Source organism: Meriones unguiculatus, chromosome 8 (genome assembly GCF_030254825.1).
Source record: "Meriones unguiculatus strain TT.TT164.6M chromosome 8, Bangor_MerUng_6.1, whole genome shotgun sequence".
Lineage (NCBI taxonomy): Eukaryota > Metazoa > Chordata > Mammalia > Rodentia > Muridae > Meriones > Meriones unguiculatus.
Window position 1 is genome coordinate 36,470,666 of NC_083356.1, and position 15,078 is coordinate 36,485,743.

The window sequence follows — 15,078 nt, forward strand, 5'->3', positions numbered from 1 at the left end:
AAGTGTTTGTAAACAGGATCAAGTTGCTGTGAACTAGACCCACACTCCCACCCTCAACTGTCCAAAGCACTCTATAACACTGGTTCTCAACCTTCCTAACTCTGAGACCCCTTAATTCAGTTCCTCATGCTGTGGTGACCCCAACCATAAAATTATTTTCAGTGCTACTTCATAACTGTAATTTTGCTACTGTTACAAATCATAATATAAATACCTGTGTTTTCCATGGTCGTGGGCCACCCTGTGCAGTGCTGACACAGGAGATCCCTAAAAAGGACTCTTTGCTCTTCTAGACTTTGACCTTAGCAGTCATCAGTTCAGGGGTGACTGACCAGTAATGGGCAGCTGTGCCTCCCCAAGAAGATACTAAGGCAGAACGTGAGGAAAATATATTCAAGAATGGAAACTAAGCCCTCTCCTATTCTCTGTTTCACATGTCCTGGTGGCTTCCTCTGAACATGCCTATTCTCTGCCCCCAAGAGTAGGACGTTGGATTGCCCAAGAGATGGAGAGAGGAGGGAATCTAAGAACCAGGCAGAAAAGGGAACACATGTCACATCCTCTTTCTTTGACTCCTTTTGTTTTGTTAGGTGGGTAGAGAAAAGAAAGCTCAGCCAACTCTTGGAATGCTTCAGGACTGTGAAAGAGACCCAAGACTGTGAAAGGGGTTCTCACAGGTGTATCCCAGGGGTTTGGTTGTTCTTGCTCCTTGAATGCAAGGTGTTCCTTGGGTCCCCTGAGGAGCATTTCTGCCACTTGTGAAAGGGAAGTAGTGGCTTCCAGCTAGCAGATGTCACATTTGATTATTCAAACAACATGGTGCAGACTTGTTCCAGGGACTTAGGTGTTACTTCCCCTACTCATTTGCATGTCCTCCAAAGAGAGGCCACAACCAGGGCAGAGCTGCAACTGCCACCAATGATACACTTCAGTCTGCTTCTCTGGAAGGGAGACTGATGAGGGCTGCCTGTGGGATGACATGAGATGAAGTCCTTTTGTGTCCCACATAAAGTTCACAGTGTGCAGAATGCCAAGAGCTTTCATACATGATCACCTCCAAACAAAGCTTTGAAATGAGGGGCTTGGCTTTCCTTACCTTTCCAAGTATTTCTCATCTGAGCCAGCCAACATACAGAAAGCACACCATGATCTTTCGTTAAATTATCTTTATTAAGATTAGTTCTCTCTCTCTCTCTCTCTCTCTCTCTGTGTATGTGTGTGTGTGTGTGTGTGTGTATGTGTATGTATGTGTGTGTGTGATGAAGGGGCAGTGTGCTACAACAGGACTTATGGAATTCAGAAGATTAGTTTTGTGGAAGCGGTTCTCTCCTTCCATCTCTGCTTGGGTTCTGGAGGTCTGACTAAAGATGCTACACCTTCACCCTCTGAGCCACCTCTCCAGCTCTGGTTACAGAAGTTTAAGTCTGGGCATGGTGACACACAACTTTAATTCCAGCACTGAGTAGGCAGAGAGGCAGCTAGATCTCTATGAGTTTGAGGGCAGCCTGGTCTACATAGTGAGACTCTGTCTCAAAAAAAAAAAAAAAAAAAAAAAATGATGTTTAAGATTATTTTGAAATGTGTTTAATTAATCTGAATCATAAATCACTGTTGAAACATGGCCCTTTTAGATGCTAAACAACTGTTATTTGTTAATCAGCACCAGTTCTGCTAAGACAGCCCTTGGCCCAAGAGTGCTCCCTAAACTACCTCAGAAAGGTAAGATTCCTCCTCTTCATATTCACATGATTGAAGTGTCATCACCTCTCCTGGGGACAGAGTACCACCCCTTTTGTTTACTGATCTGTTCTAGGAGTCTAGAGCATCGGGGAGTAGGTGCTCAACAAACATCTGTTAAATTAAGAAAGTTAAGCCTGAATCTGTCAGTATAGGAAATACTGTAGTTTCCTTGAGGAAATAACCCTTCTCAGAAGATACACTGCTAACTCTCGGGTACCATTCTCCCAGTCAGAAACCTGACCAAAGGCACCAAGGACCCACCACTGTCCCACTTGTGAGACCATGGGCAAATGACTCATTAACTTTACCCACATGGAGCCCTCATCTGTAGTAGTGAGGTTGTGTAAGGACAGGGTGAAGTCATGCTTCAGATGGCCCCCTCACAAGGCAGTAGCAAAGGCAGCCTTTCCTGGGATGGCATCTGTCATGCAGAGCAGGGACACCTGTGCCTGGGAAGCACAGGAAACCAGTGTCTACAATGCTGCTGCTTTGCCAAGCAGACACTTGGCTCTTTGACCAAATCTTCTGAAATCCTGACCATGCTTTTCATTTACAAAACAAAAATTTCAGCTCCTGACTACCACACAAATGGGTGTACAGAGAAGGCTCCACTTGCCTTTAGAGTCATGAAGCCCCATCTGAAGCGTCTGCTTCATTAGGTCCTTGTGAACGCCTCCGGCCAGCAGGCCTGTGTTAGATCTGGATAAATGCTCAGAGGAGCATTTATCTAATAGCTCCTGGTTGTCAGTGCCCATGCTCAGTGCTCCAAGGCCTGCTTCAGGAGAAGGCAGTCTAGAGGCGAGTGTTGGTTCATCAAGATGTACCATCCTATAGAGCTCCTATAGAGGTGGCACCTTTGGGATGGGGCTAGACTCCTGCCTACGTAGCAGCATCCCAGGAGGCTACTGGTTGGCTGTGGAACCAGAAGGCTGGCTCCTCTGCTCATCCCGTCTGTCTATCTCTGTCAGTTTTAGTGATTTTCAGACTTTGCCCCAAGTACAGCCCCAGACTTTGGTGGCTCCTGGTGTTTTTGCCCAGATTCTGTCATTTGTCTGTCATGCATTACCACTGAGTCAGTCCTTCTACTTGGCTCCCTGGTTGTTTCCTTTAGACTCAAACCCAAAGGACTCATAGTCCCTGCTGAGACCCACCAGTGGCCACTGAACTCTGCCTCTGTTCATGCCTCTTTCACACCTCCTCTGTCTTCTGCCCCAGTGTGAGTCTAACAGAAAAAGCTCTTCCTGGCATTCACCATGCCAGCTGACCCTGTGTGTGCTCTGGCCATGGGACAGGGCCTACAGGAACAGTCATAGTGGCAATAATTGACCATGACCTCCTGTTGCCTAGTGTTCCTCACATGTGCCACCCTCCCAGTTAACCCTTCACAATGTCCTTGAAGAAAAAAGACAGTTTCTGGGGGGTGTTCTATTAGCCTGCCCTGCCACTACCATGTACCCCACCAGCCTGTGTGTCGGTAGTCCGTCCTAGATTTCCCCTTCCCCCAGGTCTCAGGACTGCACTCCAGCTCCTAGCCCTCTGCACCTCTCTCCTCTGAATCTCCCATCAGAACACAGGCATGTTTCCAGATCCCCCAGTTTCTCTATGTGGATATTTTCACCGTCTGAAATCTCTCCACAAGAGACTTGCTAAAAATGCAGAAATAAAACCAAACTGTAATGCAGCCTTCCAGGTGCTCTTCATCTTCCTCACCAAAGAGATTTTGTTTCTTTTTGTCTCTCTTAGACTTTTGTCTGAGTCCTTTCTCAGACCCTCCATGTCAATCCACAGCAGATCCCAAACAGCATGTCATTTCATGTGTGTACAGTCATGTCTTAACAAATGAAGTTTCCTCATCTCAGTTGTCTCATGAGTGGGTTTTTTAAAACAAATTATTGGAATAAGGATCAAAATAAAATACAGTCAATCTATCTAAGTCTCTTAAAGTTTTTTATTTATTTGTATGTTTCATCACTCTAACAAAATTTCTGAGGCTGGTAACTTTTTGAAGAAAGTGGCTTACTTAGGCTCAGAGTTCCAGAAGTGTAAAGTCTAGGAGCTGCATTTGATGCAACAGCCTGCCTTGTTGTGCTGGCTTGGGACATAACATGGCTAAAGAGTATATGTATGTCTGTGCGCTCTATTTTTATAAGACCACAAGGATCCAGTCATGGGAGCTCCACCCTCCTGACCTGCTCTTACCCATACTGCCTCAGAACCAAGTGAACACTGCACATGTGGAGCTTGAGGAGACTCTGGGGTCACATAAACTACAGTGCCTGCATCATGCTCCATCAGTGCTTTGGTGCCTAGAGCTCTTGCACTCTGGATCCTGGTGTTTGCAGCCCCTGTATTGCTTTCTCATGTTCCCCTCTCTTCCTGGTGTCTGTCACCTGTTCAAACTGTGGCAAAGCATTTTCTGAGTCACACTCCATCAGTCTACAGAGGTTTGTAGCTGCTGTTGTCAGAACCAAGGTCCATTCCTTCAGCCTCAGCCTGGGTCCCACATGGTGCACTGACAGTTTGGTCATACTTAGTTATTGTCCGTGCTGAGTCCCTTTGCCCCAACTTCTTATGCCTCTGTAACATCCTCACAGCACAGGCCCACATGGCTCCTCTACCACCTCTTCTGTGCTTCCCTCCTTGTCTCATCTTTGGGGCCATAAGCCACCGTGGTTTACAGTCCAAGACCACTTTTGGTTGTACTGCATTTGAGAGTTTGGGGACCAGCCCTTCAGGTTTGTGTCCCCCAAAAGTGAAGATCAGAGCAAGCCCTTTCCAGCCCTACTACCACAGGGAGCCTCCATATTTTCTCCTTTCAGCCTACTGCAGATTGCAGGTTGCCCAATTTCATGCTTCAAAGAAAAAAACTGGTCTAGCTTTATTTATTTTTTTAATGTGTAAGAGTGTTTTGCCTTTGTATATGTCTGTGCACCACATGCTTGCTTAGTGCCTGTGGAGACCTGAAGAGGGCGGTGGAGCCCCTGGAACTGGACTTACAAACAGTTGTGAGCTGCTATGTAGGTGCTGGGAATCAAACCTGGGTCCTCTGGAAGAGCAGCCAGTGGTCTCAACAACTGAGCCATCTCTCCAGCCCCTAGCTTTACTTTTTGATCCATGCCACGTGAGCAGGGTTCTCTGAGCTTTATTTCCTTAGAGAGGGCCATGGACAGGCCATTAGCAGAAGCATTCTCAGGACAGCTGTGCAGTGGGCAGCACTGAGACACCCCCTCTTTGTTCTTGCTCCTCTCTTCTGAGGATGCTTTCTTAAATGCATTACAGTGTTAGGGCAGCATCCTTGGCGTGGCTCCTTGGTGTACCTTCATGACCATACACTAGGAGGTCAGCTCCCGAACCAAGAAAAGAACCAGAGTATTAAGACTACAGACAGCCGTGGTGCTGGAATAGTAGCTGAGAGCTCCACATCCTGATCCATAGGCAGAGGGAGAGACAGTGAGCCTGGTGCGGGTGTCTGAAACCTCAGAGCGCATCCCCGGTGACACACCTCCTCCAACAAGGCCACACCTCCTAATCGTTCCTAAACAGTTCAAGTAACTGGGGACCAAGCACTCAAGCATCCGAGCTTATGGGGGCCATTCTCATCCAAACTACCACACACCATAAGTGGGTGAGCCGGAGTATCCTGAGGGTGTCAGAAGTGCTGCAGTTCAAGCTCCTGTCTTGTTACAAGGATGAGTCTACACAGAGTGGCATTTTCCAGATGTGGAGGATGGCACAGCTGTTACAGAACAGGAATAATTGACCTAGAAACTTCCAGGCATATTAAGTGGGAAAAGCAGTTCTGAACATGATACAGCAGTGTATGTACTACGACATGTTGTTCATCAGCCTGTCTACGTGTCACCGGAGTTTAACAGGGTGCGATGGTGGTGGGTGGCCAACAGAAGAAACAAAATGTCCCTTCAAAAGTAAGTTTGTACTTTTTTTTTTTTTTTTGGTTTTTTGAGACAGGGTTTCTCTGTGTATCTGTACTTCTAATAACCTAAATAACATGGCAAATGCTTCTGCTAAATAATATATTTAAAAAATTGTACCTGTAGAAAAATCTAAGAAATAGCCAGGCATAGTGATACACGCCTTTAATCCTAGCACTCGGGGAGGCAGAGGCAGATGAATCTCTTGAGTTTAAGGCCAGCCTGGTGTACAGAGAGAGTCCCAGGACAGCCAGGGCTACACAGAGAAACCCTGTCTCAAAAAATAGGTAGAGAGAGAGAGAGATAGAGATAGATAGATAGATAGATAGATAGATAGATAGATAGATAGATAGATAGATCGATCGATCTAGGAGAAAATACATAAAAATATTTAAGAGACTAAATTTGGTGCTAGACTGAAATACAGGGAGGTCTTCTTTCTGTAAATCATGTGCTCTTTAATTCCGTATTAGTGTGGTCGTCTTGCACTGACTTGGTGGAAGCCCATGGCTGTCAGTTATAATATAGATGCTTTCTTAGCTTCCAACTTTATCTTTGCTCATCCCCAGTGCTCACTCAGGTCAGTGCTCTTGATAGTGTTTGGCCTTTTTCCATGACCATGACACTGTCCACCTTTATTTAGTCTGTGCCATGACTCCTCTCTTGTCATCGTTTCGCACAGTGGCACTAAGGAAGACGGACACCAGCCATCATCTCTCCCTCGACAGAGCCAACATCCCACCTGAGACTTTTCAGAAATCATCGCAGTTGACAGAGTTACCCCAAAAGCCACCGCCTGGAGACCTGCCCCCGAAGCCCACAGAACTGGCCCCCAAGCCCCAACTTGGAGAGTTGCCACCTAAGCCCGGAGAACTGCCTCCCAAGCCCCAATTGGGTGACCTGCCCCCCAAGCCACAGCTCTCAGACTTACCTCCCAAACCACAGATGAAGGACCTGCCCCCCAAGCCACAGCTGGGAGACCTGCTGGCAAAGTCCCAGGCTAGCGAAGGCTCATCCAAGGTGCAGCCACCCTCAGAAGTCACACAGAAGTCACACACTGGGGATCTGTCTCCAAACGTGATCCAGAAGCAGGCATCCGAGGACTCCAATGACCTCACACCCACGCTGCCAGAGACACCAGTACCACTGCCGAGAAAAATCAATACGGTGGGTGGGAGCCAATGTCGGGCTCTTCTGGCAAGGCTGGATGCACTTTTCCTTCCATGGTCCTGGGAACGGACCCAGAACTGTGTGTGTGCTCTGTACCCTAACCTAGGCAGCATCCTCAGACTCCGCTGCAATTCCCAAAGGTGGTGATAGGACTGTTCCACAACGGTGAGAGAGCGGTGGCCCACTCTCACTCTCCCTCCCACCGACTGAAGCATTAGTGGCAGTGTGGAGCCTGGTGGGAACAAACATTTAGACTCCAACTAACATGCTTTGGGACCTAGCTTCAGTACCTGATGCAACTGCTTTGCTAGCAGTGTACCTGTATTCTCTGAACCTGATTCCTCGGGAACAAGAAGGGCCTGTAGGATACTAAGGTCATGGGCAACAGGACAGTGGCCAGAGAGCAGTGTGTTAGCAGCCACACAGCCGACACTCAGCAATGGTGCTCTGCAGGAGCCCTGAGGGTTGAACTCACACTCCCTTAGGGTCAGGATCTGTCCCTGAAGTCTGCTAGCTTCTGAGTCGGTGTTCCCTACTGTATTGTCCCACTGGAACCAGAGCGAAAGCCCAGATGGGTTCTTGTAGATGATGGGTTCATTCCGTCATCTCATACAGTGTGTCCCATTCTATAATTCACCAACCTTATGATCTTTATGCAAGTGTGATACTCCAAGAAGATGAAACATAGGACTCAGGCACCCCAGATTAAGGGAGAGAACCCAAACTCTTTGTACTGTGTCTGACCGCTCTGTTGAGTCATTTTATTATATCTGTGCTGCACATCAACACTAAAGGTAAAAATGACTAGTCCTCCCACGGACTTGAGCCTGCTATCATTGGTTTGCCATTCTTCCGGCCTTCCTCTGAACTTACTGACAGCTTCTCTGGTCTTTTGGTGTGCACAGAACTCCAGTTCATACTGGAGTTAGTGACGGTATCTCATTTAAACCCCACCATTATAAATTAACACATTACAGGCCTTCTCAGTCTCTCAACACTGAGATAAAAATCTGCCATGGTTCTATCAGCCTTCCAACCTAATCAGCACTCAGGCCCCAGCCTCTCCTCCAGGAGCCCAGGAAGGAACCAGGATCATCAGAGGAGCCAGAGAGAAGCCAGGGACAGAGAGGAAAAGACACTTGGCCCAGAGCACTTAAAGAGACAACTTGCTGTCCTTATTGCTAAGCATCTAATTAAATGGGTGCTAAAAGTGTTCCTTCCAGGGTGTTGCCTCTGTTTCCATCTTCCTGTCTTCAGAGAGCTGGAAGTCCAGACAATAAGTGCTGGTCAGAATCACAACTGCTTAGACCCAGCTCTTCCCTAGGTTTCCCTGGCATGTCCTGGCCTGTTTTGCATGAGGCACTAAGAACATGTCTGTACTGCACATTCAACATGCAGAAGCTGCACATTTTGCTTTAGTCATGTTTCTTTAAAAAAAATTTTTTTTTTTATAGCTTCTACTGTCACTTCTCTGCAAGCTGATGCTGGGGATAGGGTTGGGAGACAGCAGAGGGAGGACAGGTCTCTTCTCGAATTTTGAGGAAGCTGAATTATAGTCTTCTAACACACACACACACACACACACACACACACACAAGAAAGTCGAGGCTTCACCCACCTTGTGAAGAGTGCTGTTCTATTTCTCCCTTCTTTATATACCCTCCACTGAGACCTGGCTTCTTTATTCCAGGGGAAAAATAAAGTGAGGCGAGTGAAGACCATTTATGACTGCCAGGCAGACAACGACGATGAGCTCACGTTCGTCGAGGGGGAAGTGATCATTGTCACAGGGGAAGAGGACCAGGAGTGGTGGGTACGTACCGGTGTCTCTATGTTGTCACCCATTCATTCCTCCAGCCTCCACTCTGTCGGCGGGTGTGAGGATCCTGCCAGGTATCTGGCTCACCCCACGGCCATTCACATCTGCCCTTCTGTCACTAAGTTTATACTACAATAAGAAAATGCCACCTTGAAAATGGGCCAAGAGAACTCACATCTATGTTACACTCTCCTCATGATGTCGTATGACAGCACATGTCACAACAGTTTGGTGTGTGTGTTTTCTAGTTGTTCCCATACAAAACTCAAGCCCAAGCGCTTGGGTCACAGTGCATGGCCACAGCTCATTCCAGGTCAGGCCCTAAACATGGACTGCTGCTCTCGCCTCTTATACTCTGACCAGGAGGCAAAAGGCCATGGCCCCATGCAAGCTCAGCCCTTGAGCCAGTCCTCAAATCTCTCTATAGGGTACACTGTGGCGTCCTCACTCAACATTACCAGGTAAAATGAAAGTGTCCACAAACACATTCCTTGTTTTTATTTCTCAACATCAGAATGAAGTTTACCTCCCACCAAGAGTGGCTTATGGCTGTCTGCCAGGCAGTGACCTGCAGTTCTTGGTTGGGCCAGCAGAACCAGTGTCGGCCCAGAAATACACATTCCCTAGCTTGCACATGGGCACACACACCTTCTACTTTCTTCCTCTGGGCCTGCAGGGACAATGGGTTTTGCTTTGACTAAAGCAGTTGTTCTCAACATTGTTTGGGGTGGTTGACACTACCAGATGTTTTAATGATGAGGACCTGGGAATAGACCATGGGCATCCAACAGACAAAAGCCTGGTGTGCCTCTGACACCCTCAAGCGCTTAGGGAAGCGCCACAGCAAAGCATGTCAGCAGTGCTTAGGCCAAGTAACCCTCCTGGGATGCTCTTCTCGGGGCAGGATGAGCTGGGGCCAGGCTCCCCTTTGACAAAGCCAAGCCTGCTCCCAGTGTGCGCTAGAAGGCCAGTTCAGGACAGTTACTAGCCCTGTGGACTTAAATTAAGCATATCTGTAAACCTTTTTCCTCTGGAGATGTGGAGGAAAGGACAGAGCCCCACTTTACAAGGATATCCGGGTCTCACTCTGTTGTCTGTATTACTACATAGAGTCCAGCAGCAATCGTATTCATTGCCAAGAAACCAGTGACTCCAACTGAGACCCTTGGAAGAAAAGGAACATTTTATGACTCTTCAGTATCGTGCCCCAGGGAAATTCTGTGAGCCACACTCATCCCAATAGGAAGGTTAAAGTCCTAACACTGATGTGTAACTCATGGAACCTGAGCACAGAATCAACTAAGATTGTTAAGAGAGGTAGGCCAAGTCCTACCACTAACCACACTCCTTAGAGAATATGGGAATATGGAGGCCTTGGCAGAGCTCTGGAGTCCACACCACACTCTACTACAGGCATTTGAGGGAAGAAAGAGGAAAGCCGTCCTGGCTGGGCTGCCTCTGTGCACCCTTCTATGTATTCAGCGAGCATTTACAGTCAGTACCCATGCTCTTGGTATTCTTTCTATGGAGAACCCGCAACAGGATGTTTTTCAGTGCAATTAATGTTGATCTCATGGAGGTGATTAAGGACGTTTTACAAGTAACCGTGGCTTGCAGGGTTATGCTGCAGATGGTTAAACTGCCATAGGCCACTCTCAGTGTCAGAGCACTGACATCTGTAGTGGCCAGAAGGCACAGCACTCTTCTGTGTACACAGTTGTTCTTTCTTAATCCTAATCCCACAGGCCTGAGGAGGGCCTTGGTTTTTTGGTTTTTGGTTTTTGGTTTTTTTTAAACAAGTTTTATAAACAAGAGGCTTATCGAGGTTTGTCTGGGATTACTCTTGGGGTGACTGCTCATCAGAGCATCAAGCATGGATGCAGAACCTTCCTCAGTAATTCCGTCGCTGGGCAGTGCCATGGGAAGGCCTGACACCTCTGGAAAGCCTTGGACTTGCTCTTTTGGTACCCTTTCTTTCTGTGCCTTTTATTCTTATCAGGCACTGTGCGATTCACCGAAGGATGGAGTGGGTGAACTTGGTGCCACCCCAGGCCTACGGCAGACACAGGGCCAAGCTCTTACCCAATATCCCCATCACAGGGCAGCTGCCTGCCATCTCCTGTCTAATCACTCCTTTCTCCCTACAGATTGGGCATATCGAAGGACAGCCTGAAAGGAAGGGTGTCTTTCCAGTGTCCTTTGTTCACATCCTGTCTGACTAGCAAAAAGCAGAACCTTCTGTCCGTCCACACCCTTCATGCCAGACCGCTGCCTCCGTGTGATCGTGTGTACAACATGTATATAGCTGCTGTTACAGCCCAAGAACTCATGGAAGGGCCACTCAGGAGGGGAATATAGTATGTCTTGTAAATATCCTGTGGTCTTCTGCCTTCACCAGTATTAGGGTAGCCTCGGGACCTGGTGCGCCTTACTGGTTTGCCAAAGCCATCCTTGGCATCTAGCACTGACATCTCACTCTGTGCTGTTTCCTGAGCAAACAAAAACCAGGAGTTTAGGAAGTGCTGGTTTTCCAGGTGAAGAGTCTCCAGCGCTGTTAAAGGGTGCAGAACTGACCCCTAACAACACAGTGTTCTCAGTGGTGTTGCTGAACATGCAGCATTAGCAGAGGTGGGTTCTGCACTCAGGTGGACCTTTCAGTCAGCCCCCTGGCCGACCGGCCTGTAGTTACCTGTGTACACAGTTTACAGCGACAGAAACCTACTTTGGTATTTATTACAAAAAAGAAGTGTTCAGTTAAATGTGTTATTCCTTCAGCAAATACTCACTGACACAAAATCCTCTGCAGCATTTTACAGTGTACACAGCCTCCTGCAAGTGTAGATGAGAGGATTTGTACACCTTATGGCGAGTGCCCACCCCTGAGATATTACCTCATTATGCAGAAGTAACATATCCTTCATGACTATTTTGACAAAAGCTTAAGACCACGTCTGATGAAGTCCAACTTCCAGGAACCAAGGACTGCCAGAAAATATCCGCCTCTACTTTATGCATGCATCTAGAAGCTTACCCGAATTCTGCCTTTTATAAAGGAACAAACAGTATGAAGAAGTGAACTGTACATTTTTAAACTTGATTGCCATTAAAGCAGAAGTTACAAGATTGCAACAATGCTTGTTTCTGGTCACTCATTTGGCCTTCTCCAGAGTGTTTGCACATAGCATTGACGCAGCACCCGTCAGTGGTGTTGAAGTGTCCAGAGGGTCAGTTTGAAGTGATTTTCTTCATTTTCTTGATTAAACCTTTACTAGTCAAGTTGAAAAACTGTAAAATCAGTCTTTCCGTTGTCTAGTGCAGAATCCAGGTGCTGACACCAAGCTTTCCCTTTTCTTCTCCCTCTATTCTCTTCCTTAAACTCCAGTTACAGATTAATTTTCTTATCTTAAACTTGCGCAGTAGATATGTGCCCTTCAAGTCAGTTTATAACGGAGTTGTGGGACGCTGCTATGAATTGCACTGTGATAAAGCTCTCTGCAAGCCATCTCTGTCTGTCTCTCTGTCTGTCTTTCTATCTGGATTGTTGTTGCTTGTGTTTTCCTTTGTTTTTGTTTTTGTTTTGTTTTGTTTTCCCTCAGCTCATTCAGCACTTTGCATTTCCATCTTCAGCTTTCAGCATGAGTTTGGTGAAAGAATGCAATAGTTGTTTGTGCTCCTGGGTCCAGGACTGTTCTGATTCTGAGGTGTGTTGTCATTCTGGTGTTTGCTTAAGTTTGCTGTTTTGACCACAGCACAGAAGACAAATATTTTAAAGCAGATAATCTTGGCAATGAATGAGAAACATTGATTTCACAGAAGCACAGTTCCCACAAGGCCTGTGAGAAGATCCCTCCCGTAGCCACAGTGCTCAGTAAATACTAATTTCGTTCTGCTTAAGTGGTTACAGTGAGAACTCTGAATAACCACCCAAGAAATAAACCTTGCATGACTAACCCGCAAAGTCGTACTGGGAACTGATCTTAAGCAATTGCTTCCATAGCGGCTGGCCACCTGCACATCCCCACACCAAACCAGGAGCAAAAGGTACCAGTAAGCTTGCTGGTGTGCAGCCGGCAGTAGCCGGCAGCCTTGTTTTAGAAGCCATGATGGTTTCAGAAATGTGGTTGCCCAGTGTACCAGTTTGTTCACACATTCTTAAGAAGTTGAAGTTGCGTTTTGGAGGTCTGGGCTTCTTTCTGCTAATTTGAACATAAGCTGGTTTTTCTTTTCTGGTTTTTGTTTGTTTCCCATGTGGAACTTGAGTTTTCTCTACTCCATCATACTGTGGGACATAGGAAAACTAGGTAGGTATTCCTTTGGCAATCTTGTTAAGTTCAAATCTGACCTTGTTCTGGAAACGGGTGAGCCACCAACTACAGTTTTGTACATCATGTAATATTTTAAAGGTGTGGAACCTTAAGAAAGAAATAGCTAATTCATTCCTTCTTTCCCCATGAAGGGAAAAATTATGTCTGCAAACAGTGTGTCTTACTTTCCTGTTGGACAGCAATTGTTATTTATTTTTCTATTGCCTACTACTTGGACATGGTATATAGGAGCCCTGTCGTGCCTGCCACTAGTTAAATCCCACATTCTTACCCGGAGCTACCATTAAGCATCAGTACGCTTTTTATTTCACAGGTATTTAATGTGACACTTTCTCGGTACTGTATGTCTTAATTTCTACTTTTTTAATATTTAAAATTGCTTTTAAATAAACATATTCTCAGTTGATCCCAAGCATCTGAAATCAGGCCATTTTGTGAGTTGTCCACTACTTTCTGACTGGGAAAAACAACAACAAAAGACAAAAGGTGCGGTTTGTGGGTAGAGACGGGACACACAAGTCACTCTGTCACATCTCACTCTGCATGCAGAACAGTATGTGGCCTTCCAGGCACACCTGAGTTCCCACGCACTCGCACGTTGTATGACCATTTCATGGGGAGAGATACATTTCTTCATTCCAGATATAACACCAAGGGCAGACCACACAATTCCTCCCAGTCTGTCTTGGTGAATCAGTGTGTTTAATTGGGGCAACTTACTTACAGGATCATGAGGGGTTTCCATGAAGGTTTGCTTACAGGATTATGGGCAGCTACGCCGCCGAGAAGTGTAACATCAAGCTCCTATCTGGGAGGGGAGGACCTTTTCAGCTCCTCACCTAGCAATCCTTGACTACCTGTACATCCTTAGCGAGGGCCCCCACGAGCCCCTCCTCCATGCTGGATGTAAAGGGTCTCCTGTGGTTGCCCTTGTAGTTAGTCACAGCTGCTGAACACCCAAGGACATACCATGCCCAGAGGAATTAATACACATACCTTCACTTTGTCCTTTTTCCTGTAGCCAGGATCATATGTTAATGTGCTGAGTGCTGCATGTGCCTCTTGCACTCCTGATGCAGCCACAAAGCTGGGTAGACAAACCAGATGCACTCTGCAGCATCTACTGTCCCTTCTGTGAGCCTGAGGGGCCTGGAAATGAGGTGCAGGGAAAGGCATGCAGAGGTGGAGATTCATGGCTAGAAAGCCCTGAGTGAGGAGTCCACACAAGTGGTTGTGGCTCTAAGGCTGTTCTCAAGATTCCTACAGTCAAGAGGCTTCATGACACAGTTCTAATCAAAGAGAGGTCTGTGAGAGCAGAATAAAGCCTCATCAGGAAGATGTTGCAGTTTCCTTTCTTGAAAGCTAGTACATTCCTGTCGGTTTAACAAAGCAAGACAAATACTGTGCACCCAAGGAAATCGGCTTTAACAGGGAAGGCTGTAAAGTGATTTCCCATTGGGATCTTACTGGAAGAGAGCAGTAGCCTGCACAATCCAGGATCAAGGACAGCCAGCTAATCTTGTGATAAAATGCAGTCATGCTTGTGCTTTCAATCCTGTGACACACAAACTTAACAGCTGACCCTGGAGAGCAGCAGCCACATCTGGGGAAATAGACCAGAGAATGGAGGGTCACTGAGGTTACACCCTCACTTGCTGAGTACTTGGTTCAGACAGCCTGTATTCCTCTAGACATGTACAGCCTTCTGTGAGGTGATCACCTGCAGGCCACATAGTGTGACAGGCAGCAGTGCCAGCCCAAGTCCTGTGAACTCCATGGCAGTGTCCCTCTCTGCCCTGGTCTTTTTCTGCTTTAAGCCTGTGTGCACTTGCCACCATTTGTAAGCCAGAAGTTAGGGTGGGGCGGAGACATTGATTAGTAACATTGAACTTCTGTGTTGCCCATCTCAACGGGTTCTCATCTCTGGAATATACTTGATCTCCACCAGTTTTGTGGTATGGGGGTTGTACCGAGTGAGTGCGCTCACTTCTGCCATGATTACCATGTTGAGTGTGGGTCAGCATCCATGGCTGTCAGGCTGACCTATTCATACTGGCCCTCAGTGGCCAGAAGCCAAGATGAGGTTGAGGTC

The 15,078-nt window shown here is 46.9% G+C and overlaps 1 protein-coding gene across 7 annotated transcripts in view; it reads left to right on the forward strand.

Moving 5' to 3' along the window:
• Positions 1 to 13,392, forward strand: part of Asap1 (ArfGAP with SH3 domain, ankyrin repeat and PH domain 1) — a 312,808-nt gene extending 299,416 nt beyond the window's left edge. For all 7 annotated transcript variants that reach the window (XM_060389353.1, XM_021645398.2, XM_021645401.2 and 4 more), the window contains 4 exons: positions 1,661 to 1,719; positions 6,355 to 6,839; positions 8,533 to 8,655; positions 10,809 to 13,392. In XM_060389353.1, the coding sequence (XP_060245336.1) occupies positions 1,661 to 1,719; positions 6,355 to 6,839; positions 8,533 to 8,655; positions 10,809 to 10,883 (742 nt within the window). In that variant the 3' untranslated portion in view covers positions 10,884 to 13,392. The remainder of the gene's footprint in view (positions 1 to 1,660; positions 1,720 to 6,354; positions 6,840 to 8,532; positions 8,656 to 10,808) is intronic.
• The last annotated feature ends 1,686 nt before the right edge of the window (positions 13,393 to 15,078 follow it).